Source organism: Littorina saxatilis, linkage group LG3 (assembly GCF_037325665.1).
Source record: "Littorina saxatilis isolate snail1 linkage group LG3, US_GU_Lsax_2.0, whole genome shotgun sequence".
In the NCBI taxonomy this organism is placed as follows: Eukaryota; Metazoa; Mollusca; class Gastropoda; order Littorinimorpha; family Littorinidae; genus Littorina; species Littorina saxatilis.
Genome location: NC_090247.1, coordinates 8507568 through 8535293, shown reverse-complemented (window position 1 = coordinate 8535293; position 27726 = coordinate 8507568). Strand labels below are relative to the sequence as shown.

General features: G+C 42.2%; 1 protein-coding gene and 1 long non-coding RNA gene across 3 annotated transcripts in view; one reads left to right on the top strand and one right to left on the bottom strand.

The window, feature by feature from the left end:
- Positions 1 to 723: 723 nt before the first annotated feature.
- Positions 724 to 27726, bottom strand: part of LOC138961546 (uncharacterized) — a 98397-nt gene continuing 71394 nt past the window's right edge. Inside the window, exons 6-7 of one of the 2 annotated variants that reach the window (XR_011454219.1) lie at positions 8733 to 8826; positions 724 to 845 (exon numbers count right to left, since the gene is read on the bottom strand). This is a non-coding gene — a long non-coding RNA (uncharacterized lncRNA). The remainder of the gene's footprint in view (positions 846 to 8732; positions 8827 to 27726) is intronic. The other variant, XR_011454220.1, reaches the window with a different exon arrangement.
- LOC138961545 (probable ATP-dependent DNA helicase RecS) lies at positions 12454 to 15109 on the top strand. The gene has a single exon (XM_070333205.1). The coding sequence runs from the start codon at positions 13765 to 13767 to the stop codon at positions 14437 to 14439; it is 675 nt and encodes a 224-aa protein (XP_070189306.1). The 5' UTR covers positions 12454 to 13764; the 3' UTR covers positions 14440 to 15109.

The following is a 27726-nucleotide window of genomic DNA, read 5'->3' as shown; positions in this document are numbered from 1 at the left end:
ATAGTTACATTATCATTTATTTTTGTTTTGGATAAAATCCTACCTCCACGACTTCTGACTCTGAGCAAGAGTCACATAGGCATTGAACATATATTTTTGTTTACATACTGCTACATCATGGAGTCCCATAAGTCTTGCAACCTCTATTTTATTACTATTCATCAACAATTTGATAACAACATTCCATAATAAAATTCATTCTGTCTCTATGAGAACGATTTGGTGATGTAGTGTTCATAAGAACATTCCACCACAGCAAAATGCAATTAACAATCAATGAATTAACAACCTGGTTGAATATGGGCAGATGACTGGAATGGAAACATAAATAAAGTAAATTCTTTCACCACCAGTTTCACCTTGCCTCAAAAGCCAAGATCATTCACCTTTTAAGCGATGTATAAATTACCACTGAAATCAGAAGTGACCTACTGCACAAGTTGTCAGGAACTAATTTGGGTGGCAACAAATGCAATAAATTACTAAAAACTATAACAACAAAGAGGTAGGTCAATTTCATGTGGATGAACATTTTCACAATTACACCACATCATTTCATGACAATGCATGAATTACTTTCAATTGTGTTTGTCAGAACATGGTTCATGAGATGACGGCAGACGAGCTGAGGGGGCTGGTCCTGTCCATAGCTGAGCGGCACTCATCCATAGTTTTGGATATGGCCAGCAACCTCAGCAGGGGTTCTGTTCCCAGATCTGACGAGCCATCTCCTGGTGCAGCCTCGTGGCCTTCATGGTGCCTGTGTCACCGCTGCCAGGACATGGGGCGGGACCAGGAAAATGTCTGCTGCGGGATGCAGCCTCAATACTGCACCAGTGAAAGACCTGTAAGTACAAAAATAGAACTGAAAAATCTGAGAGAGTTTCAGACATATTAACAAACTGCACTTATTTTAAAAATATGTCCTGTTTTAGTTTGTTTGTTTGTTTGCTTTACGCCCAGCCGACCACGAAGGGCCATATCAGGGCAGTGCTGCTTTGACATATAACGTGCGCCACACACAAGACAGAAGTCGCAGCACTAGGCTTCATGTCTCACCCAGTCACATTATTCTGACACCGGACCAACCAGTCCTAGCACTAACCCCATAATGCCAGACGCCAGGCGGAGCAGCCACTAGATTGCCAATTTTAAAGTCTTAGGTATGACCCGGCAGGGGTTCGAGCCCACGACCTCCCGATCACGGGGCGGACGCCTTACCACTAGGCCAACCGTGCCGGTTCTGTTTTAGTTATACAGTTTAATTGTTACATAACATAAAACTAAACTAGACATTATCCAATCAGATTCATACTGCGATGTTCGCTGGTATGATCCTACTGTTCAATATTAACACTAACAGCTATTGTGTTTTCAGTGAAGCAATATATAAGGTCCGGTATTTAGACTAGATATTAGTATAATGCAGACAAGTCGAAGATGATAAGATAGATATATAGAGAATACTACATGTCTTGCTGGGACACTTTCAGAGTGACGTTTCTTTGCTTTGACGTAATAGATTGCACGAGGCTTTAGAAGAGATCGAGGTTCCAAAACAAGCGTCTTCAATTTAGCTGCCTCGTCTGCAAGACATTTTCAGTAAAATACACGTAAGTACAGTATGTACAACAGAATACTACATGGCTTGCTGTGTCGAAAAGAGTGAACAAAAAGAAAAGAGTGAACAAAAAGAAATAGGCAATGGCTATTTTGCCGGTACCGGCAACGTAGCCTGTAGGCTATGTTGCCGGTACCGGCAAACTAACGATATGTTACGGTAGAGGCTATTTTGCCGGTTGGACGCTGCTGAAGCTAGTAAAGTGAAACGTCTAGTCGGATTCTCCATCTCACAAAGGCAATACACAAGTAATCTTCAATATTTGTATTTCTGATGTGCAAACTTCAAATGCAATTACAACCTTGTCTTATACACGAATAAAAGCCATATTTCTCTCTCTCTCTCTCTCTCTCTCTCTCTCTCTCTCTCTCTCTCTCTCTCTTTCTTAAAACACCAAATACACTAATTTAACTGGCAAATATCCGATGATCTCTATGCAAGGAATTAAATACTGGTTATTGTCTCTCTATGGTCATTGTCGCTGACTCTCTGTCTCTATGTGTGTGTCATGAATCACATGAAATAGATTGAATATACGGACGTTGAATATACAACAAGTCATCGTCACATCTCTCTCTCTATAATCATTGTCGCTGACTCTCTGTCTCTATGTGTGTGTCATGAATCACATGTCTTTCTTTCTTTCTTTATTTGGTGTTTAACGTCGTTTTCAACCACGAAGGTTATATCGCGACGAATGAATCACATGAAATAGATTGAATATACGGACGTTGAATATACAACAAGTCATCGTCACATCTTTCTCTCTATGATCATTGTCGCTGACTCTCTGTCTCTATGTGTGTGTCATGAATCACATGAAATAGATTGAATATACGGACGTTGAGTATACAAGTCATCGTCACATCTCTCTCTCTCTCTATGACCATTGCCGCTGACTCTCTGTCTCTATGTGTGTGTGTGTGTGTGTGTGTGTGTGTGTGTGTGTGTGTGTGTGTGTGTGTGTGTGTGTGTGTGTGTGTGTGTGTGTGTGTGTCATTCATAGCAGTTCCTGCAGAACCAGAACTTGGTTTTTGGTCTTGAGCGTTTTCCAGCGCATTGCAGATGGAGGAATCTGAGACATGAATCACATGAAATAGATTGAGTATTCAACAAGTCATCGTCACATAGTGCACACACAGTACGGAGAGAAGACCGTACAGCCGAGTAGACGTGTTGGACGGCTGTCCAACCGTCCGTGTCGAAATGTCGCCGAACTTTCATGATGGATATGTTCACGTCCAGTACTCTTTGAAAAGGGAACGGTTTGTCAACCTTGCATTTTTTCCGGCTAGGCAGTCCAATAGCATTTACTACTTTTCCTTTTGGTCTGCCTCTCTTCCGGGATTTTGGTGGTAACGTCACATTATCAAGAGACGTCGACGTAGGCCTTGGTGCGGATGAACCCTCCTCGTCAGACGTCGTAGGCCTTGGTGCGAATGAACCCTCCTCGTCAGACTGTGGTGTTGTTGTTGGTGGTAGTGGGTTTGGGGCGGCTGTCATATCAAACACTAGTTCCACAACCGCTACATGAGACGTCGTAGGCCTTGGTGCGACTGAACCATCCTCTTGAGACGTCGTAGGCCTTGGTGCAAATGAACCATCCTCTTGAGACGTCGTAGGCCTTGGTGCAAATGAACCATCCTCGTGAGACGTCGTAGGGCCTGGGTGCGAATGAACCATCCTCGTGAGACTGTGGTGTTGTTGTTGGTGGTGGTGGGTTTGGGGCGACTGTCATATCATACACTAGTTCCACAACCGCTACATGTTTTCCAGATCCCCACATTTTTACAACAAAATCTAACACGCTCAATTTTTCTTGGAAATCAAAGTTGTTTTCTGCAGCTAAAGAAGCCAATTGTTGTCCGAGGTGGAGTTGATAATAAAACTCACTATAAAAGTTCAAATTTGTCAATCAGTGAACACTTCTCTCCCCTAAAGAAATTCCCATCAGAAACTGTCATTTATTGGTGAGTATTTAATCACAGGCGGTAACTTTCACTTTACTAGCTTCAGAGAGAGAGAGAGAGAGAGAGAGAGAGAGAGAGAGAGAGAGAGAGAGAGAGAGAGAGAGAGAGAGAGAGAGAGAGAGTGAGTGAGAGAGAGGAGAGAGAGAGAGAGAGAGTGAGAGAGAGAGAGAGAGAGAGAGAGAGAGCCTCTACCGGCAAAATAGCCTCTACCGTAACATATCGTTATTTTGCCGGTACCGGCAACGTAGCTTACAGGCTACGTTGCCGGTACCGGCAAAATAGCCATTTCGAAAGAAATAATAATCAGAGGGAGGGATATGGATCAGCCAAAACGGAGACAAATACTTTTGTAATTTCTTTACAGTAAATACAAAATGTCCAGAGAATTAGTAATATATCTAACATTGACTGACTGTGTAATGGTGTAATGATATCTTCTGTTATTAGTCTGTTTCATTTAAAAGCCAACTTGAAGACCTCGAAGTTTCAAATGGAAGCATGTTAATGTGTAAATAACAGCTATTACTTCGGATATCTGCAAAAAAATTACCAACTTCATCAGCATTATCTGAATTGCATTTTATCTTCCAAATAGCTCCTCAATTCAAAGTTAGATGATCAAATGTATCCGCGATGCATCCTGAACTCAGGTCAAAATGAGTTCGGCTCATTCTCTCCCTGACCGGACGCTACAGTCCTACGCGAATCTATCAAAACAAAAATACAGAGTTATCTCCCATATGGTTTTCGCGAGCACTGATCTAAATTTGAGATCAGTGTTCGCGAGACGAAAATGATTGCAGATTGGCAGACTTCGACAGTGATCTCCGTTCTGTTCTTCACAGTTATGATAAAGACATCGTTCTAAGGTCAAAACAAGTCGAAATTTTGGGACTGCTGCCGGAAGGAGACCGTAATATATGGTTTCATCACTGTCAACTGGTTACAGAAAAAATCGTCTGCTCCAGTGAACGCCGAAACCAAACGGTTGATTATCAAGTGACACTTTTGCCATATTTAGAGTTGTTTGCACAGTAAATACAGCCGCGAAAAATAGCTGGCTTGAAACTGTCTTACACATCAATTCGTTTGTAATTTAATAATTACAAAACACCATGAAAAATCATTATCGACGATGGCGAATCTACTTATATCAATAATACAAAAGCTCTAAATATGTAAAAAAAAACAACAAAAAAACAAAAAAAAACACGGTTTCCTTGCCAGACAAGGAAACTCAAGGCATCCTGTCAGGGAGAGAATGAGCCGAACTCATTTTGACCTGAGTTCAGGATGTCCGCGATGGGCAACTTGATGTGTGTCATATTTCCTAAATTTTCACCCAAATAAATCAGTTGTGAACTGTTTTTTGTCAGTTTACTTTTCACTGCAGAAAACACGCTTTTCATGTGTAAAACAAAACACTGGTGAATTTCTTGTGAACGGGACAAAGCAGTACAATTTTGTTTATGTAGTTACTGAATGTAGATTGAGCTTGCATGATGTTATTTGAACATCGCAACAGCGATGGCGTCACAAGTGACGTCAAGGTTACAGGTAGCAACGTGTGGAGTCCAGAATGAGCAGTCTGTGTATAAATTTTAATGTTCGGAAAGATAGACTGCATACAATACACAGAGCAATCGGTACTCCCTCGAAAAAGTTGTGCCATGTGAAAGACATATGAATATACTTTCTCAATTGTTTTGACATGGACCACAGCGTCAATTCACAATTCGAAGGCAAAACATCCCGACAACACTGAGCACAAAAAGGAGTGGATATTTCTTTGAACAGTGCTACAGACCTCATGATAAACAGCTGCATTTCGGTCGGAAACATAAGTGTATATTAATATTCTCCATCTCAAGACACGATAGGTAAATCCCAGTTGTCCCGCTGGTGATATATTTCTTGGAATATTACGTCATGTCTTCATTCTTCTGTCTTTGCAACGCTTTTCCTTTTTACATTTAGTCAAGTTTTGACTAAATGTTTTAACATAGAGGGGGAATCGAGACGAGGGTCGTGGTGTATGTGTGTGTATGTGTGTGTGTGTATGTGTGTGTGTGTGTGTGTGTAGAGCGATTCAGAGTAAACTACTGGACCGATCTTTATGAAATTTGACATGAGAGTTCCTGGGTATGATATCCCCAGACGTTTTTTTGATTTTTTCGATAAATGTCTTTGATGACGTCATATCCGGCTTTTTGTAAAAGTTGAGGCGGCACTGTCACACCCTCATTTTCAATCAAATTGATTGCAATTTTGGCCAAGCAATCTTCGACGAAGGCCGGACTTCGGTATTGCATTTCAGCTTAGTGGCTTAAAAATTCATTAATGACTTTGGTCATTAAAAATCTGAAAATTGTAAAAAAAAATATTTTTTTTATAAAACGATCCAAATTTACGTTCATCTTATTTTTCATCATTTTCTGATTCCAAAAACATATAAATATGTTATATTTGGATTAAAAACAAGCTCTGAAAATTAAAAAAACTAAAAATTATGATCAAAATTAAATTTTCGAAATCACTTTAAAAACACTTTCATTTTATTCCTTTTCGGTTCCTGATTTCAAAAACATATAGATATGATATGTTTGGATTAAAAACACGCTCAGAAAGTTAAAACGAAGAGAGGTACAGTAAAGCGTGCTATGAAGCACAGCGCAACCGCTACCGCGCCAAACAGGCTCGTCACTTTCACTGCCTTTTGCACTAGCGGCGGACTACGTTCAATTTCATTCTGTGAGTTCCACAGCTTGACTAAATGTAGTAATTTCGCCTTACGCGACTTGTTTCGCTTTTTGTTTTACAGCGAAGACTTAAAAAAACAAAAACACCATGCATATTTTTTTAGCAACAGCTACTGAGCTAGCTGTCCATAGTCTGTGACGGTTGTATATACGTCCTGTCGGAAGACGGGCGACGAAATCATTAAAAAGAATGTCATTTGAAAAAGATTGCTCAAAACTCACCAATCATAGTATTTTGTGTCTCTTTTGAAACGGACACAACTTTTGATCCCGAGAAAGAATGCTTTTGAAACGTAAGACACGTATAGGGATACAGCCACTTGCTACGCATGCACAATTTCAATGATGTTGCATTTGTCTCAGTGACGTTACCAACGTTCAAAAAGTGTTAACGGAAAACCGTTACAACGTCTATTCTCAGGTTGTTTCTGTCCACATATGACACGCATAGAGAAGAGAGTATTTGTCAGCGTTCTGTGTAATTTGAAAAAACTGCTTCGTGTAGTTTTAGATTTATTGCATATCAACTGCAGCTACCCAGGACAAACATTCTCAAAAACCAGGATTTCCTGTCGTTATCAACCTCTCTTTCACACGTTAGATCAGCCTGACTGCGGGGCAGTTTTAAACAAAATTAAATAGTAAAGCCCTGTTAGCTAAGACTCCAACGAAACTCACTGGTGTAAAACATGAAATAATGTTTAGTTTTATTCGGCTTTTTATGGGTTTAAAGAGAATCATGCTGTCAAAACCCCTCATTTTTGTGAGTAGGTAGGCCTATTAACAGGGACCTGTGATGTTAATAATACTCAAATCCTTTAAATCAATTTTTGAGCAGAAGAAAGGCAGTTCGTCATATACCCATATATTTCTGGCCTAAACACTGCAGTTTAACATGAGATCTGTAGCACGGAAGTAATTTCCTCTCTTTTTTGTGCTCAGTGTCGTTGGGATGTTTTGCCTTCGAATTGTGAATTGACGCTGTTACCGCTGAGTTCCACGACAAAACAATTTAGAAAGTATATTCATATGTCGTCCATGCCATTCAACTTTTTCGCGAGAGTACTGTATTGTAGGCAGCAAGTCTCACCAACTAGAATACCGTGCTTATTCTAGACTTTACACCTCGCTTACCTGTAGCTTCGACGTCACGTGTGACGTCATCATTGCAGGTGCAATATTCAAACAATATTCCACAAGCTCAACCTACATTCAGTAACTACATGGCATAAATTGCACTTCTTTATTCACCGGCACGGTTAGCCTAGTGGTAAGGCGTCCGCCCCGTGATCGGGAGGTCGTGGGTTCGAACGCCTAAGACTTTAAAATTGGCAATCTAGTGGCTGCTCCGCCTGGCATCTGGCATTATGGGGTTAGTGCTAGGACTGGTTGGTCCGGTGTCAGAATAATGTGACTGGGTGAGACATAAAGCCTGTGCTGCGACTTCTGTCTTGTGTGTGGCGCACGTTATATGTCAAAGCAGCACCGCCCTGTGGCCGAGGTCTTGTCGGTAGCGCAAATAAGTTAGGTTACGCATGGAGTTACGAACACGTAAAGCCTACATATTCCGTAGCTCCGCAAATGCGTAACTTGGTGGTCACGACGCTTGCTTAGTTGTTTGCGGAGTAACGAAATACGTAAGGAGCTAACGCTGTTAGCAAAGTTGTACTATTTTTAGTGAAGGGGTATATCCCGTGAAGTCGCGTCTAACTAGTGACGTCAAAAGCCTCAAGGAAGTCTATTAGTCTCGGCGATACGGAGAATTATTTCTTTTTGTGTACTTTACGTCATGCTGTTGTGTTTGATTACGTAATATAGTATTTGTTTTGTTCTTTATCACGTTGTCGAAGCTGGAGCACCAAAGCACCGCGGCGGACATTTTAGTGAAGTTGAAATCCACACCTTGCTAGAAAAAAAGAAGCAAAGCAATGAGGATCTGTTCAGCAACGTCCGTTGACGACTGAAGTTCCGCCGCAAAAGCATCCGAAAAAATAACGTGCTGCCCGCCATGTTTTTTCGCCAGACGCGTGCTGCGCAAAGGTTTACGACAGGGGGGGGGGGGGGGGGGAGCTGTCGTAACTGTACGGTGAACGTAGCGGCGCAAGTTTTGCTACGCTCGCGTCATGACCACCACGTTTTCATCTTGCGGTGTCCGTAGGCTCTGCGCAGATGCGTAAAGCCGCTACGTAGCCGACAAGACCTCGGCCACTGATACGGCCCTTCGTGGTCGGCTGGGCGTTAAACAAACAAACAAACAAACGTATTTATAGCATTTTGACATGGGTGTCATTTTCCAAATCCACTAATTGGACAAATAATTGTCACTCTGCACAGCAAGCTGTCAGGCAGGTTTTGTTTTCATTAGTAAAAGACTGCACAGACCTGTAGTGATACACACGCCAGTTGGCTGCCGGCTGCCAGAGGAGACCTCGAAATGGGCTAAGGACCGGCCGGGTTGGGTCGTCTTGGGTCAGTGCTGAAATGGTTACTTTAATCAATCAATCAATCAATATGAGGCTTATATCGCGCGTATTCCGTGGGTACAGTTCTAAGCGCAGGAGTTTTTATTTTTTTTATATTTTTTATGCAATTTATATCGCGCACATATTCAAGGCGCAGGGATTTATTTATGCCGTGTGAGATGAATTTTTTTTTTTAAACAATACATCACGCATTCACATCGGCCAGCAGATCGCAGCCATTTCGGCGCATATCCTACTTTTCACGGCCTATAATTATTCCAAGTCACACGGGTATTTTCGTGGACTTTTTTTTTTTTATCTATGCCTTTACAATTTTGCCAGGAAAGACCCTTTTGTCAATCGTGGGATCTTTAACGTGCACACCCCAATGTAGTGTTCATGAAGGGACCTCGGTTTTTCGTCTCATCCGAAAGACTTTATTGGCTGTTGGCCGAACGGACACCCGGGCTTCATATTTTTGCATGCATGTTATGATGTATTCGTGTTTCCAAGGCCTGAGGCTTTCGCTGTGACCCTGGGATCTTTATCGTGCGCATGCGTGCACACGGGGGTGTTCGGACACCGAGGAGAGTCTGCACAAAGTTGACTCTGGGACACACATCCCGCGCCGAACTTGGGGGTTGACCCCACGCTGATAGTAACTGTCATGAATAGATATTATGAGGCGCGAACTTGTCAAGAATAGAAATGAGGCAACCGAGACTACTCACGCATTACACGACGTATCTAAGTAACGTATCCAAGTGTATTGACGTAAACAAAAATCGTTTCACGAGAGGGTCGTTTTCCGCAAGTCCACGGAACGAAGAACGCTTGAAAGAAAAGCCGTTTCCCTGTCTTTGAAGGTAAGTGACTGTGATTATTGCATCGACAATCGTTCCACGGGATCTGGGCGGAGATGAGTGTATCGTGTCAGTCATGTAGCCTACATTGTGTTTTGTCCAGTTGTGTACGTTTGAATGTGCGCTGTAGCCAAATCCCCATTTTCCAAAACACAGAAATAGAATGAGAACGATAATAAAATATGAACAAACCAAGTCTTTTAGACAGGCTGTGTAGGTAACACATATGGCCCTTTGGTCTGTTTCAGGAACCCACGGTCCAAGAATGAATTCATCCTCCTCTTCCTCATGCTGCTGTGGTTGTAGAGAAGGATGCGACCAGACTGCTACTGTTATTGATCTGATGATATCTTGATAAGAAGATTGACGACCCAGACCAGGAGCGCGGTTTTCAAGACCAGCCAGGTGCTACACGTCATCCTGTGTATCTCTTCAGTGTCATTGAGCTAAGTGAAAACTTCATGAACATATGTGTATTCTTTTCTTTTGACGTCCTCCAAGGGAAAATTCTGAAGAACGTTTGCGACGGCTGAGTCATGTTAAATTACCATGACGGATTCGATATCCAGCAGCGATAGACAGTTGAACAGAGTGTGCTGCGATTCAAGTGACATAATCTAGCTTGAGGCAGGTTTCACGGTAATCAGACTCTTTGATGTGTGTAAACTTTGCCTTCAAATTACTTGCTTACTGTGTTGATTTTCATCATTTTTTCTGCTTGGCATGAGTAAGTATGGTATTTGCAATACAAAAAAATAAATAAAAGCTAAAATGTTTGTGTTTGAGCAATTATTTGAGCGCGTTTTTCGAAGCGAACGTGTGAATCCTGACAGACACCATTTCCTTCTGTCACATGACCCCATCTCAAAGTGTGATTCAACAGACACAAAAATAACACACAAAACTTATGATAATGGGGTTATTAATTCAATTAATACACAAGGTTAGTCTCTGACTAGAGAAAATAGGGAAACAATATCAAATGGGAGCATAAAACCGTTTCTGGAAAAATTTTCAATCACCCCCGAAAGTGTCTGTCAGTAAAAAAAACCACGTGCTTTGTTTGCAAAGCAAAGCCTAATTTTACACATCGCGTGCTTTTGTCTGTTATTCTTGCTTGTGAACATCATTTTATTGATGTTCTTCACTGGAAAGCAGGTGTATCATCAACAGTATCACAAAATCGCAAAGAATGAACATTTTTGTTGTGATCCGACCGGTGTCTGTAGACTGAATCACACGTTCGGCAAACTTCGTTTTTAACGGAAATAACCGAGCCTTTAATCGGAAACGACGTTTCAACCGCTTCATATCGTCTGCAGGAAGAAAAAGAGGAATGCGATACCCAGTGAGTAAAACATTTAATCGTTTTTAGTGCCTTTTGATCAAGTTTTGTTGCGTCTGTCAGCAACGTTCGTCAACCCAACGTTCGGCACAGCGACGCACGCATACGGATTTGCAGCGTTTGCATTCGGAAAGTGAGGGATTTGTGAGTTCGTTTGCATAATTTCAATCGCTAGTAGGTTTTCCCTTCGTCTCCCATTCTTGTGTGTACATGTTATTGGCATTTCATTGTGTAAATTGAAAGTTTGTGAGTAACAGTAGTAAAATCTGTCGAACGTTGGCAACGCTGACAGACGGAAATATCGAACGTTGCCTTCAATGACAGACTGGCTTGGCGATCGTACTTTCGATTCGTAGGAACACAATATATAGAGACAACAATGTGCGCTCGTTACCACAACCGTTACGGTCATGAACCGGTGTAACACAAAATTTTTACTCCACGAAAAATTGACTCGGACGGAGTAAACTTCCAGTAAAAATCTTGTACGAAAAAAGAACTCACAAGGAACTAAATTTTTACTCCCCAAATATTTACTCCCAGTAAACATCTCGTACGAGAAACTTAGGGCCTACTCCTTCGTTTATAATTCGCGCAATATCCCATTTACGTGCAATCCCGTTTTGCCGCCGTCCCATTTTGGCGACATTTAACAAGCCAAGCGTCATTTTACTACCGCATCCCATTTTGGCGCAATCCCGTTTCGCCGCTATCCCATTTTTTTTTCTTTTTTTTTTCTTTTTACATTTAGTCAAGTTTTGACTAAATGTTTAACATAGAGGGGGAATCGAGACGAGGGTCGTGGTGTATGTGTGTCTGTGTGTGTGTGTGTGAGTGTGTGTGTGAGTGTGTGTGTGCGTGTGTGTGTGTAGAGCGATTGAGAGTAAACTACTGGACCGATCTTTATGAAATTTGACATGAGAGTTACTGGGTATGATATCCCCGGACGTTTTTTTTCAGTTTTTCGATAAATGTCTTTCATGACGTCATATCCGGCTTTTTTTTAAAAGTTGAGGCGGCACTGTCACACCCTCATTTTTCAATCAAATTGATTGAAATTTTGGCCAAGCAATCTTCGACAAAGGCCGGACTTCGGTATTGCATTTCAGCTTGGTGGCGTAAATATTAGTTTATGACTTTGGTCATTAAAAATCTGAAAATTGTAATTAAAATTATTTTTTTTATAAAACGATCTAAATGTACGTTCATCTTATTCTTCATCATTTTCTGATTCCAAAAACATATAAATATGTTATATTCGGATTAAAAACAAGGTCTGAAAATTAAAAATATAAAAATTATTATCAAAATCAATGGACGTCTACCCACAACACGCCACTGGATGCCGCGTGGTGCCAGTCGTGAAAACCAGGTTCTTTGTCCCACAGTGAGACATTCAAGTTGGGGACTTTGTGACCGCTGACTTTGTCAGCATGGATGGAAAGGTGGAGAGATACAGGGCGGTGATCATCCCCAAGTCAACCCATTTCCCCGATGGGCCAGATCGAGAGGAGATCTGTGTGAAGTGTTTGCGCGCAAAAGACAATGGGAGATACTATGTCTTTCCTAATGTTGATGACACTTCATGCTTGCCAATGGCTCAGATAAAAAAAAATCCCACCAACGAACCATGAACAACAGGGGGGATTACTATTTTGACATGTGACCAAGTCTCATTTGAGCGTTCACAGTGTTACCTGAGAATAGCACACCCCCTTGAATTGGGACCAAAGAAAAAGCGTTGTATATATATGCATTTTTGAATGCTTTTCTAAAGTCATAAGTTCATTTGTGAAAAAAATAAATGTTTAGGGATTGTTTTGCTGAATGCATGCAGTTAAGAAATTGACCCCGTTTTCAAATTTAGGGGGTAGGGTTGCCCCATAGCCCACGTATGTCTGTGTGACTGTGTCAAATATCAATCTACTTTGCGTACAAACTGTATAGATGTTTGTTTTTCGATTTTAGAATGATTTCTTAAGCTGGTTAGAACTTCTGAGGTCTACAGGAAACGATAAAGATAAAAAATGTACAAAATATAAGTAGCGTCCTTTATCTTACCATTGTTCTGATCAATACTGTCCCTTTATTTGCAAGTTAACCGTTTTTATTAATGTGTTCAAGGAGTATGTTAAAAATTATTATCAAAGGTTGCTTTAAACAGCACCTTTGGGCAGTTATTATGCACTGAAGTTGTAAAAGCATGTTTTGGGGGTTTTAGGATATAGCGTCTTGGAACGCCAATCATCTTGGAAATACGAATGTTCATATAATTTTTTTTACTGTTTTGGATAGATAAAAAGTTGAACTCTTGGTGCAAACTGTTTTTTGGCCCCTGTTTGACTATTTATTATTTTGGAATATTGTGTGTGAGAGGGAAACTGCAATCCTCAATATCATGAAACGTGCCTCGAGCAGTGTGTGTTGCATTTCATACGACAAACTGATATTTAGCAGAAATAGACTAACCTGATCAATGTGTGCTGCATTTCAAGAATGTTATAACACTTTCCACGTATTAAATTATGTAAACCTGTGTTGATCTTTCTCCATTACTTCGAGAGCATGGGAAAGAGTGAAGTAGGAAAGTAAAGTCGAGGTAGTACCTGTTTCTTTAGCTAATACGAAAAGGCGGCGTGTTTTCCTTCCATAAATTTCCTTTGGAAGGCGCACGTAGAAAGAACAACAGGCTGACGAGAACTGACCTTTGACAATACTTTACTGATGATAAAGACATTATCTGCATGTTGCCAACTGGATATGGCAAATCATTAATATATGAACTGCTGCCGACGGTTGTGAACATTTTCCAGGGTCAGGATACTAAAACGCTTGTGTTTATTGTTGCACCTTTAAATGTTATCATCAAACAAGAACTACAAAAACTTGGAGCATCTTGCACTGAACTCAAAAGAGGAAATACTAACCAACTTAAATCAAGTATATGTGATGTCAATTTTATAATTGGTCATCCTGAGGCATTTGTTAGCAACAAAGAACTTGGTGAGATTTTGTCTGCTTGGCCTGTGAACATCCGTACTTTTATTGTAATTGATGAGGCGCATTGTGTGTTGGAATGGGAAGCAGAATTTCGACCAGCGTATCAGGAACTTTCATGTCTTCGGATTTTACTACCAAAGGCACCAGTTTTAGCGTCTCAACAGCAGCTTGCTGATTCCCTATGTCTGAGACATTACCAGTCAGTGCTGGAACCACCTGTACATGCATGTACATTTTTAAGTGAAAAAAAGAGGCCTGTGTCGACAGACACCCTGGAAGTGGTAGAGCCATTGCTTGTCGATATTCTTACAAAGAAACAAAATTGTCCAGAAACTGTTGTTGCGAAAATTTACGCAGAGTTATTCAGATCGATACAAATAACGAGTTCTTCCATCAAAGCAGTCATATGTCGTTTATGAAAACCGTCAGGCGCCTATGTTTTGTTTAGTTATGTAATGCGGCAAGTGCCTATGGGTTGTCGGAAACCGAAGTGTAATTACGTCAAAAGTTTCGCTATCAGTTGACGTCATTTTGATTGTCGTCAGGAGGTTCTCGTGTACTTTGAAGGAGTTTCCTTCAAAATATATTTTTTTACTTTTGATGTGATCGTTAGATTACTTTGTTCATTTATTATTGAGAACGTAAGGAGTTAGGTAATAAATGAAATTATCTAGGTACGAAATTCAATAATCACTATTTTCGTGTCGGGAATCGCGGAAAGACAAAACTTACGATTGGTCTAGACTAGGTTGGTTAGCAACGAGAAGGAAAGTTTCGGTTAGTAGCCAGGGAGTCTGCGCAGAGAGAACCAAAAATAACGCTCGGCTAAAAGCAACTGCAAGTTTGCAAGAAAGAAGCGGAGCCATGGAAAAGCAGCGACAACACCGGTCAACGTCTGAGGACAACGGTCATCGTCGGGGGCGAGCGGAGGAGGCTCAAGTAACCCGCAGCGAGATGCCCTGTCAGTGACGGGATGGCTGGGGAGGTGTCTGCTATCGGTAGCATGGGACGTTAGCCGTTGCGGGTGGGAAACGTATTTTTGGTAAATATGATTTATTCAGATCCAAGTTGATTTCCCCAAGGTTATCAAAATAGTTTTTAAGAGCGCTGCATTGGTCACAGTGTCACAAGTTTGATCGAATACCAAGATTCTATGTAATCACTGTAGACCAAACGCAGTACAATGTATGAATGTTGAGCAGCATGAATTGATGGATGAGTGTGGATAATTAGTTGTTTATAAAGTGCAATAATGAATGATATAGTCGAGCCTTCGTTTGAATAACAAGATGTGTTTTTATCATACAGGTCTCAGGGGAAATGGTTTGTATAATGACAGAGTAATTCCCAGTTCTGAGACTTGTTGTTATTTCGGCAGATACGTTGGTGTTTCAAGTTTCAAGTTCAAGTTTCGGATTCAAGATGCAAGATTCTACGTTCAACTTTCAAGTTCCGTCTGATGTTTCAAGATCAACAAAGACGAACATTGTATAAGCTGTTCAACAATAAGCCAGCCTGGATCGCATAACTCTTCGATCATCTATATCGTCGCTTCGGGCTTCAAGTTGAGTAACCGGTAGATCTAGAACACAAAACCGATACAAGAGTGAATAACAATCCGTCGACCTCGGAAGCAAACAAATGAATACAATTTTGAATTTATAAACTTTCAAATACATCTTGTGTGTTTTGTGTACGAATCTGTAATAGTGGTGTAATAGAATTTTTTTTAGAAACAACATTCATCCTTGATCTGGTTCACTACGTACAAGGTGAGGTCCTCATACCCTCAGAGTACGTAACAGCACAGGGATCCGCAACAACTGTTGTTTATTTCAATGGGTGCCAGAACTGGGTTGGTCTCGCGTATGAGTATGCAGAAAGATTCCTGGGAAAAAGGCTCTTTGTGGGAGAGGAACGCGATCTTCATCACGCTCGGGTAGCCCAGTTTCACTCTTGTATTGACAAGAAAGAAGATGAAAGGCATGACATAGTTTGTTATCTTGACAATTCCCCATTAGAGCTTGTGAATTTGTCTATTCTAACATGTAAATAGAAAAGTACAGAATATTCTTCCATTATAACATATCATAGTTTTGGGGGTTCCACGAATCAGGCAACAATATACAGTCAAACGCAAGCATATATATCATAAAAATGTGTCTTTATTTATAACAAATAACTTATTTAGTGTTGCCCAAAACTGTAAAAAGATAAACAAATACGGTTGTTTTCAATTAAAGTGTTCATACTTCTTACTAATTTAACAGCTTTACACACACACGATCATTTTTATTAATAAAAGAAGATACATGAATGCCTTACATATATTGTCATGTGTCCAAATTGGCAAAATCTAACTTGTAACTTTCTTTCTTGATTTGGTGTTTAAGGTCGTTTTCAACCACGAAGGTTATATCGCGACGGGGAAAGGGGGGAGATGGGATAGAGCCACTTGTCAATTGTTTCTTGTTCACAAAAGCACTAATCAAAAATTTGCTCCAGGGGCTTGCAACGTAGTACAATATATTACCTTACTGGGAGAATGCAAGTTTCCAGTACAAAGGACTTAACATTTCTTACATTGCTTGACTAAAATCTTTACAAAAATTGACTATATTCTCTACATTAAACACTTAACAAGGGTAAAAGGAGAAACAGAATCCGTTAGTCGCCTCTTACGACATGCTGGGGAGCATAGCAGTACAGACCATAAGTGCTGGCGAAGTACTCATCAAAGACATTTTCACCGAGTAGTATGTCTAACGTGTTCAGTTGTCCAAGTATTTCAACAGCTGCGATGACTTATGCAGGGAGTTTAACCTTGAACGTTCAGTAGCCGAATCTGTGTACAATCTGCTGGCTGCAGTGAATACACTGATTCATTGGGACCAGTGTAACTGTTGAAATTGCTGTACTGAACAGAGAATGAAATGCATGTCATGGGTGTCAACCTCCGGCACACTGTATTACATTTTTAAACCTATGTGTTTCTGTGGAATCCCTATTACTTTAGAGCGCGTCTTTGAGTAGCGTCCTCAAAATATTCCGTTCTTTCACAAGCTTTTCAACCATAATATGTCAGCTTATGAACGTATAACAAAATAATGCTTACATAACGGCCTTGGCTGGTCACACCGCCTTCTGCTGTGCAAGCTGATCCAACTACCACTCCCCCGTTGGTTTGTGGATCTGAGCTTGCAACCAACATGCCAACCACCATGCCAACCAGCAAGGCAACTTGTACGAAGCATAGCTGGGTAACATTCAGAGTAGGCTAGAAGCTGTGAAGTGTTCTCTGCATTTATCAAGTATACCAAGCCACTGTTAGGACTAGCTACGAGGCAGATTTTATAAGTCTCCTAACGAGGAATGGTTTCTATCATTCTTTATTTAGACTCAAAAACAAAAACTGTAGGTTATTGGAACGTTGAAATAATGACACAACAAGCAGTTACATTTACTGTACGTCGATCTAGTTGTCTTTTAATTAGCGTTAGCTCATTACGTATTTCGTTACTCCGCAAACGACTAAGCAAGCGTCGTGACCACCAAGTTACGCATTTGCGGAGCTACGGAATACGTAGGCTTTACGTGTTCGTAACTCCATGCGTAACCTAACTTATTTGCGCTACCGACAAGACCTCGGCCACAGGTGACGGTATACGTAAAGTAGCGCGACAACCAGCGTAAGGGTTAACAGAGTGGGAATGCTACACAATTGATAACTGATTTCGAAAATCTCTGTTATATCTTCTCTTGAGGTCAGAAAACATAACAACCTGATTCTGGTGTAGCCCAAGTAGATTTCATTATGTCCACAAAGAGAAGCATCTGTCTCAGTGGACAGTGATTGTAAGTTACATCATCATCGTCATCAACTTCTCCAAATAACATCACTTTTGTCTGGCTATGGCTATCGTCGCTGCGTTAGGTTGTTGTTGTTTTTGTCGACGGTACCAAGTACAGACAAAAATTGAGAATACAGTGACAGGGTGACCCAAAATAAAGAGTACCCAAACAAAACGTCATAAATTGAACAAAAATAAAGCAATCTTCATAAAATGTATTTACACACACAAGTAGCCTCTGCATGATTTAGTTAGTTAGTTAGTTGGTTAGCTGTTGCTTTTCGGGTCCAGTGGACCATAATAGGCCAAATCAGGACCCCACAAATTAATCATTACACATTCTTAGATTAAAACAGTTCTAATACATAAAATCCGTAACGTCACCCGAAGGCAACAAAAAAGTCAAAGCAAGACCCTATATGTCAAATAAATTAGGTAGTTTTAAAATTCAAATCTTAAAATAAAGACCAGACTCCTTTAGGAACCCAAAAAGAGCAGAAGAGCTGACCTCTGTAAAAATACTTTTCAAGCTCGAGGTGCCAAAATACTTTTCTCGTTGATCATACAGATCAGCACACTCGGTGATAAAACGACTCACAGTAAAACCGGTATCACAGGCGTGGCACCATGGTGCCTCTTCTCTTTTAAGCAGATGAACGTGAGTTAGATGAGTGTGACCAGTATGTAACCTAGCCAAAACACTTTCTTCTTTTCTATTTGAAGCCACTAAAGGAAGTGGCTTTAACCTTCGCCGTGCTTCCTGGGTATTCTACTACCCAGAGACACATTAAAACCTTAATATCTCTGGAACCATTAAGCATATTCTAACCAAATTTTATGTATTTGTCATAAACCTACTTTGCCCTAACCCAGTTTATTTTTGTGTGTTTTCATGAAAATGAATTTTTTTTAATAAGTTACATAACTTTACTATAACGGATCAGATGATGTGGGTAGCACAGTACCCATACTGTGTAAAGAGCAGTGAAGACAACCACCCCTATTATGGTGTGCGCGGGTTTTGCAGCACCCATACTTGCTAAAGAGGAGTAACTGCGTTTCTCCTTATTCGATGCTGCGCGTGAGTTGTACAACATCCAGGAAGCGAGAAGGCTTAGATAGGGGCCTACAGGAAGCATCTCTGGCAGTCACCGCATTCTTTGTTACACACGCGATTGCTCCTGTCGACGCACACAGTACGCCATCGTTTACAAAGATACTTTTGTTTGCCACACATCTGGCATACTATAAGGTAAGATAAACTATTTCATTTGTACTTTATGCAGTTTTATTATGTCTGCAAAGCATTCTATTTCTAGTTGCTGATTTTTTTGTGATGCACGAAAAGCCGAACGGTGTCGACCTGGTGATAACCCCTCTTCAATCCCCCCCTCCCCCTCACTCTCTCTCTCTCTCTCTCTATATATATATATATATATATAAGTATGCTCTTTTCGGCCCATGAGGCCGGTTTCTGTATCGTGAAGCGAGCAGATGGTTACCACCACCTTCCAGGACAGGACGCTAGTCTGTCGCTGGATTACTTCCCAGCTTGTGCTGGTACCCATTTGTACACCTGGGTGGAGTGAGGAAATGAGAGTAAAGTGTCTTTCCCAAGGATATATATCTCTCAATATTGTTCACGTGCATGTGAGCGAGTGGATGTGAGCTTGTGTTTGCATGATCTATGCATGTGTGTGTGTGTGTGTGAAAATAGTTAAAGCTGAATAACATTGCTTGCAAAGGGAAAACGCTGTCATCAAAACGACAGTTGATATGTGTGTTCATTATGTTGAATGTCTTATACGATCTATTCCTTATTCCAAGATAGTAATAAGTGACATTCTCGGGACTGTTACAGATACAATGGACAGACCGAACCTGTTTGAAGCACTTGTGGCCGCTAACGGGGACGACGTTGATTGGGAGTCAACAGGTATTTGTTGTTGCTGTGTAATGTATATGTTCTGTGCATTTTTGGAATCTGCGCGATTCCATAATTGAGCAGCGCAATGTTGGAATTCCAACTTTTGCGCTGCTCGATTTCAAAAATGCGCAGAACATATATATGTCTGAGCATGCATGTTTGTCATATATGTGCAACATGTATATGCACACACTACTGTACTAACTTACCCATTTCGAAAACGAAAGGAGGAATACAGTTTTTGTCTGGTAATTTGTCGAGGCATTGCGTCTTGTTATATTATTATAATGCGTGTGTGTACACATGTACGTACATGCATTTGACCGTTTGTCTATATGCGGCATCCTGCATGACTTATAGATTTATGTGGTGTTGAATGTTGGTATTCACTGTGTGTTCAGTGCAGGTGATGGAGGCAGTAGATGTTGTTGAGGCTGCTGGAAGCCTCGATGACCCTCCCAGTGGCGAGGATGAAACTGCTGACGAGGAGGGCCCTCTGCCACCACTTGATGACTCTTCCCCTGAGCAGTCTGAGGATGAACCGGAGGAGGATGAGCCTTCTTCCCAGACTGCAAAGGATGGCACTCTGTGGCAAAGTGTGCCAAAACCAAAAGTCGGCAAAACGCCAGCCAAAAATGTATTTCGAAAGCCACCAACGCAACTCCAAGGATGTCAGAATGTGACAACATCCTCACACGCTTTCAACTTGTTTGTTTCAGACAAGATTATATCTGATGTAGTCAAGTGCACCAACATTGAGGGTAGGAGGGTAAAAACGGATGCATGGGTTCCGACTAATGACGAGGAGATTGAAGCTGTCATTGGCATGTTGCTTTTCTTGGGCACCAAGAAGCACAACATGCTTTCTACCGAGGAGATATGGGACTCTGACTATGGCCACCCCATTATTCGGGCATGTATGGGTCGGAGAAGGTTCCAAACCCTCATGACCCACATGCGGTTTGATGACAAGTCAACAAGAAATGCCAGGAGAGAGAGGGATGTCTTTGCTCCATTCAGGGATGTCTGGGATAAGTTCCAGAAATCACTCAAGAGCCATTACATCCCAGGTCCTCTGCTGACTGTCGATGAACAACTTGTTCCATTCCGAGGCAGGTGTTCTTTTCTCCAATACCTCCCATCAAAACCAGACAGGTATGGGATGAAAGTGTTCTGGATCGCTGATGCAGAGCAAAACTTCCCTCTGTACGGTGTCCCATATCTGGGTCGACCAGCTGGTCAAGAGAGGCAGGTTAATCTTGGCCGAAACATTGCCGTTGAGCTGGCCACCCCATTCTTCAAGAGTGGAAGGAATGTCACTTGTGACAATTTCTTCACTGATCTCACGCTATCTGAGACACTCTTGAAGAATGGCATGACTCTCGTCGGTACAGTGCGGGCAAACAAGCACTTCTTGCCTGACTCGCTCAAAACAAAGAAGCACCTTGCCTTGAACGACAGTGAGTTTTCCTTCACTGCCTATGCTACTGTCGTTCGTTACCAGAGCAAAAAAAAAAAAAAAGCGTCATTTTGCTGAGCTCCATGCACAACAGTGGGGTTGTACCTCCTCAAGGGAAAAACCCAAAGAAGAAACCGGAAATTGTACTCTTCTACAATTCCACCAAAGGAGCCGTCGACACAATGGACAAGATGGCTCATTCGTTCACTGTGAAACGCAAGACACAGAGGTGGCCAATGGTCATGTTCTTCAATATTCTGGACCTGGCCACCATTGCTGCTCGGTGCATTTGGAGGATCAAGTTCCCACAACATGGCCATTCTTCGAAAGATGGGCGTTCTGCTTTCATTCGAAGCATAGGTGAGCAGCTGATGCTTGGTCACATGAAACAGCGCATGGAATCTGTGGTGATGAGCAGAAATCTTGGTCAGACAGCAGAGAAGATCATCAACAGGCTTGAGGTTGCCACTGAGGGCAGGTCTGAATGCCGACCATCTGCCAAGACACTGCTTCCAGTGGCTGGACAAAAACGGCCTACACCGCTGGCTACCGGTCACATTCGACGAGATGAAGGTTTTCCTATCGCTGGTTATTACAACAGGCCTGGTCATCAAGCCTACTATTGAAGAGTACTGGAGCCAGGATGAGATCACCTCCACTCCCTTTTTCACAAAGAACATGTCCCTTGTGAGGTTCCAGGCTATCCTCAGCAACTTCCACCTTGCGCACAACACCCGGGCCAATGCCTACTTTCTCCACCGCAAGTTTGCTGGTGTGTCTCTGTCGCATCATGAGTTCCGGAAGCTGCTAGTCCGACAGCTGATCTAATCTTCTCCAGAAGCTCCAAAGCCAGTACCAAGAGGAAGGAAAGCAGTCAACTCCCCCAGACGCATGATTGGTACACACCGACCAACCTACAACACCGCCACAGTCGGTGCCAAGAGACAGCGTCCACAAGATGACTGTGTGGCCTGTAACCCAGTAAGGCAGAATAGAGCTGGCTTCAAGAAAGCAGTCTGCCTATTAGTGTGAACAATGCCAAGTCACTCTGTGTATTCCCCACGGTTTTGAGGTGTACCACACCAAAAGTGACTACCACAGAGTCCTCGGGCAGCAGAAGGTGGTCCGCGTGATCAGTGGTGATGGTGCTGGTGAAAACTGAACTGCTATAATGACATCACCTGTATTCTGCCATTCTGTCGTGCTATGCAGTCTTTCTTGGGGCATTGCAAAGATTTAGTTGTTTCCATTTATTTTTTGTTGTACATGTACCTGCAGTTACATAGACAACCAATTGAAACGTTTCTGATGTGAAGGCGATTTTCACCTGGATTCTTACCTGGATTACTCATACCTACAGCTACCAAGGAAGATACTGATACTTGTGAGTCTTAGTCTGAGATACTGTACTAGTGTGTGATGACTGAATAACCTTTTGTTGGTGACTGTGGATTACTTTATGATCAACTGCAGCTTCATTCTGAATAAAATACCTGTCATCCTTAATTTTCTCCAGGTGCGTCAATTACAGTTAATTGCTACTGACCCTCTAAAATTGTGTTTGTGTTGTTCCGTGTTCATTTCTGTACAATTTTTATTCAACATGTATTTTTGAAATATGCACACACAAAACGATAACACATTCTTTAAAATATAACCGATTTTCTTTATTTTTCTCTCTGTTAATTCACCAGTGGCTATGTAACATGTGTTCCGGAACTGCACCAGTGTAAGGGTTAATAGAAGAACAAAACACGCACTTTTCTTTTGTGACAAAATATACTCTTCCTTTAATCAATCCACAAAAATCTAACAAATTACAAAACCACACCATATTGTAATCACTGATACAACTGTCTACATATATGCAACATTAAACAAGTCGCGTAAGGCGAAAATACAACATTTAGTCAAGTAGCTGTCGAACTCACAGAATGAAACTGAACGCAATGCAACGCAGCAAGACCGTATACTTGTAGCATCGTCAGTCCACCGCTCACGGCATAGGCAGTGAAATTGACAAGAAGAGCGGTGTAGTAGTTGCGCTGGGAAGGATAGCACGCTTTTCTGTACCTCTCTTCGTTTTAGCTTTCTGAGCGTGTTTTTAATCCAAACATATCATACCTATATGTTTTTGGAATCAGGAACCGACAAGGAATAAGATGAAAGTGTTTTTAAATTGATTTGGAAAATTTAATTTTGATAATAATTTTTATATATTTAATTTTCAGAGCTTGCTTTTAATCCGAATATAACATATTTATATGTTTTTGGAATCAGCAAATGATGGAGAATAAGATAAACGTAAATTTGGATCGTTTTATAAAAAACATATTTTTTTTTACAATTTTCAGATTTTTAATGACCAAAGTCATTAATTAATTTTTAAGCCACCACGCTGAAAGGCAATACCGAAGTCCGGGCTTCGTCGAACATTACCCGACCAAAATTTCAACCAATTTGGTTGAAAAATGAGGGCGTGACAGTGCCGCCTCAACTTTCACGAAAAGCCGGATATGACGTCATCAAAGACATTTATCAAAAAAATGAAAAAAACGTTCGGGGATTTCATACCCAGGAACTCTCATGTCAAATTTCATAAAGATCGGTCCAGTAGTTTAGTCTGAATCGCTCTACACACACACACACACAGACAGACAGACAGACACACACACACACACGCACATACACAACGACCCTCGTCTCGATTTCCCCCTCTACGTTAAAACATTTAGTCAAAACTTGACTAAATGTAAAAAGGGAATCTGGTAAATTAATTCCAATGCGCAGTTAACAAAACAATGGAAGTTGTCTGTGACAGTCATTACAGTCCTTAATAGGCCTGAACTTTCTTTCTTTCTTTATTTGGTGTTTATCGTCGTTTTCAACCACGAAGGTTATATCGCGACGGGGAAAGGGGGGAGATGGGATAGAGCCACTTGTCAATTGTTTCTTGTTCACAAAAGCGCTAATCAAAAATTTGCTCCAGGGGCTTGCAACGCAGTGTGTCACGATCGGGTGACAGAGACCAAGAAAGCGTCACTCAGTGGAGTGCCTGTTCTGGGTCAATGTATGATAGAAAGCGCCTGTGCGTGATATTGGACACAGCAGAGTTTTTGCTGACAGTGCTCCCGAGCACGGATGTTTTGAAACGCACGAGCTTCACAGTGCAGGTTTCTGCTGTCATAGGGCTGACGGTTTTTTTCGCTGACAGCGCGCACGGGATTTTCAGGGATTGAGTTTCTCGTGTCTTTTTCCTGCTTGGGGAGGCAAAACTGTGTATAGCTGGACTGGTTTGGTGACAAGGTCAGTCACGTGTATTTGGCTAGGTGGTCTGTCAGAGACTCAAGGACGACACACTTGACACCCAGCGGCAGAAGGGGAAGGACCTAACACACAGTTACTAGAGTATGATGGTTTTTCACCGAGTATCATATTCGGCACTCTAGGGGAACTTCCACAAGTTATTCCTTTCCTCTGCCACGTATTTTGCTGAGGACAAGTCGTCACATTTCCTTCGTCGGCGATGGCTTTCGCATAAGGATTCGACAAGGGGTTCTGGACGTTTTGGGTCACTGTTGACGAACAGAGACTGTTCCAGGGAGGAGGCGGACTTTGCTTCCATTGAGAGTTACAATCATAGGCTTTTGAGGTAATAAATCATTATTTAACGCTGTTGATGAGTCTGTGTTGTGGAATGAAATACTCTCTGTTGTTCTTTCCAGGTTAGCGCATAATTTACTCTCTGTGACGCTAAAATACTAATCTGTATATGGTTTTTGCAGATAGGGAGAGAAGGACGGAAAATGGCTGTTTTGTTGTTGTAAAAAGTCAGTTTTGTGCAGGCCCACGTGCTCGATGAGATATTTAAAGATGACATGTTTTAAGGTGGTGGGTGAGGGGTAGCTGACATGTTTAGTGCACCGATGCTTTCTGTTTGCAGCCTTCCTTCGTTCGTTCGTTTCGTTCGTTCGTTACGTTCCCGTAACATCGGCACGGCTGACTCTGGCGGGAACTGTTGAGGCTACGCTAACCAGGAGACCGGCTAACCAGGAGACCGGCTAACCAGCGGACCGGCTAACCAGCGGACCGGCTAACCAGCGGACCGGCTAACCAGCGAACCGACTAACCAGCATACCGGCTAAGCAGCAGCAGCAGAGAGAAAGCTAAGTGCACCATGTCGTACGCACCCCGTTGACCACCGTTGTCTTTTCGTATCTATGATTTCATTGGAGTAGTGACAACGTGGGGTGTGTGACACCTGCACGAACTAGAGCTTTTCGAACAGAACATTCTCATTTCGACTGTATTTACACGGGTTCAGCGTGTTACTATAATTTTCTACATAGTACTGGCATTTTGTCAGTGAACACTGGTTTTTTACGTGTTGAGAACGTAAAAGGAACATATTTTGAGTGAAGGCTCGAGGGAGGTGGAGAGTTTATACATAAACAGGCGTCTGAAACTTATACTTTTGTTGACTCTATTTAATTGTATGACTGCGAGAGTGGATCGTGGTGTGGTTAGTTAATTAGTAGTAATTAACCGGTTCATAATCACCTTGAGTGATATATTGAAACGTGACACATGGGGGCCAAGCCGGGATTTACTCAGTTAATTTCCAACTGATAAAGACCCACCAATTAAGGAGAACTAAGAGCAGATAATCTCGTCAGTGCTCGACTTATTTTCTGCTTGGTGCTACCCTTTTTTGTATAGTTTTGATCATATACCACACCTTAAGCGATTCACATCTTGCAGGAAATGTAAATTGTAATTTGTGAGTTATTGTATGCGCTAACTGTGATTATCTCCCTTTCCTTTGTTTGTGAATCTTTGTTGTTGTACGTTCAGAGTTTTCCGTTGCAGAGAGCTGAGCGGGGTTAGCGGATTTGTTATTCGTTTTACTCAGTTTTCTCTACATTGTTGTTTCGCATTCCGTAACAGGTTACATTTTCTACCGTCTTGTTTTACTTGGATTTTTCTCCATATTTTGACTTTGTTGGAATTTTGGGGGGGAAGGGTCCGAGGACTTCTGTCCTAACCAAGGCTGTGGGAAACACTCTGTTTCACCGCAAAAAGCAGCCGATAAAGTAGGCCACGGCTGTGGGAAACACTTTGTTTCACCGCAGAAAGCAGCCATAAAGTAGGCTACGCGATTTGTTCTACACCGTTTGGATTTTTCTTCTGCATTTTCCGGTTGCTGGATTTTTGTATCCACCGCTTTCGTCACCGCGTATTCTAGCTATAGCTGCGTTAGACTTACTTTTGTGATAAAGCTTTGCTAAAACTAACCATGGCTACAGGGGGATCTCCGACGAGGAGAATAACTTTCGAGACTCCTGGCAGCGAGCAACCGACTGAGCGAGACGCACGCGTTAGAGCCCGAAGCGTTCTAAAACGCTTAGAAGTAGAACGGAAGGAAGAATTTGAGCGACTGACAAGAAAAGAAGAACGTGACCGACAGGACAAGAAGGACGAACTTGACAGACAAGAAAGGGAACGACAGGCTGAACGACAGGCCGAACGTGACCGACAGGACAAGAAAGAGAAAGACGAACTTGACAGACAAGAAAGGGAACGACAGGCTGAACGAGACAGACAGGAAAGGAAAGACGAACGTGACAGACAAGAACGGAAAGAGAAAGACGAACGTGACCGACAGGATAAGAAAGACGAGCTTGAGAGACAGGAACGACAGGCCGAACGACAGGCCGAACTTGACAGACAGGAACGGAAAGAGAAAGAGCAGGCGGATCGCGATCTCCAGCTAGAACTAGCTAGGCTACAGGCCGAGAAGGGTACGCTTACTCAGGCTAGCGCGCCGACGTTTGTTGCCGACCGTACGAGACTGCCGACGTTCGACGATGACAAGGACGAGCTCGACGACTTTTTACGCCGGTTTGAGCGCATTGCATCTGACCAGAAGTGGGAAGAGGCCACGTGGGCTAGCCGCCTTAGCACCTGCTTAAAGGGACGCGCATTGCAGCTCTACAACGCTTTGGAGGACGACGAGGCGAGAGACTATCAGGCACTTAAGAAGGCGTTACTCCAGCGCTTTAACCTGACTGCTGAAGCCTACAGACGACGTCTGCGTAACAGCAAGAGACTGAGCGGCGAGCTGAGTCATCAGTTTGTGGCACGCCTTAACCTCTACCTGCGGCGCTGGGTGGAGATGGCCGAAAAGGACTGGACCGTCAACGACCTTGCCGACCTCATAGTCATGGAACAACTGATGTCCAGCCTGCGACCTGAGGTGGTGACCTTCGTGCAGGAGCACCAGCCCAAGACTACTCAGGAGGCAGCCGACTGGATCAGAGTGCACGAGGACGCCCAGGCGATCTCCGGCAAATCTTCAGGCTCACGGCCAGGAAAAACGGGAAATTCGGGTTCTTCAGGACCCAAGGACGGGAAGGACGATCAGGGACACAAGGGATCGAGTTCCAGAACTGACATCCAGTGTTACTAC

Bases quoted from the DNA above. Each gene is read 5' to 3' on its own strand.
- LOC138961545 (XM_070333205.1), top strand. From the start codon at position 13,765: ATGTTGCCAACTGGATATGGCAAATCATTAATATATGAACTGCTGCCG.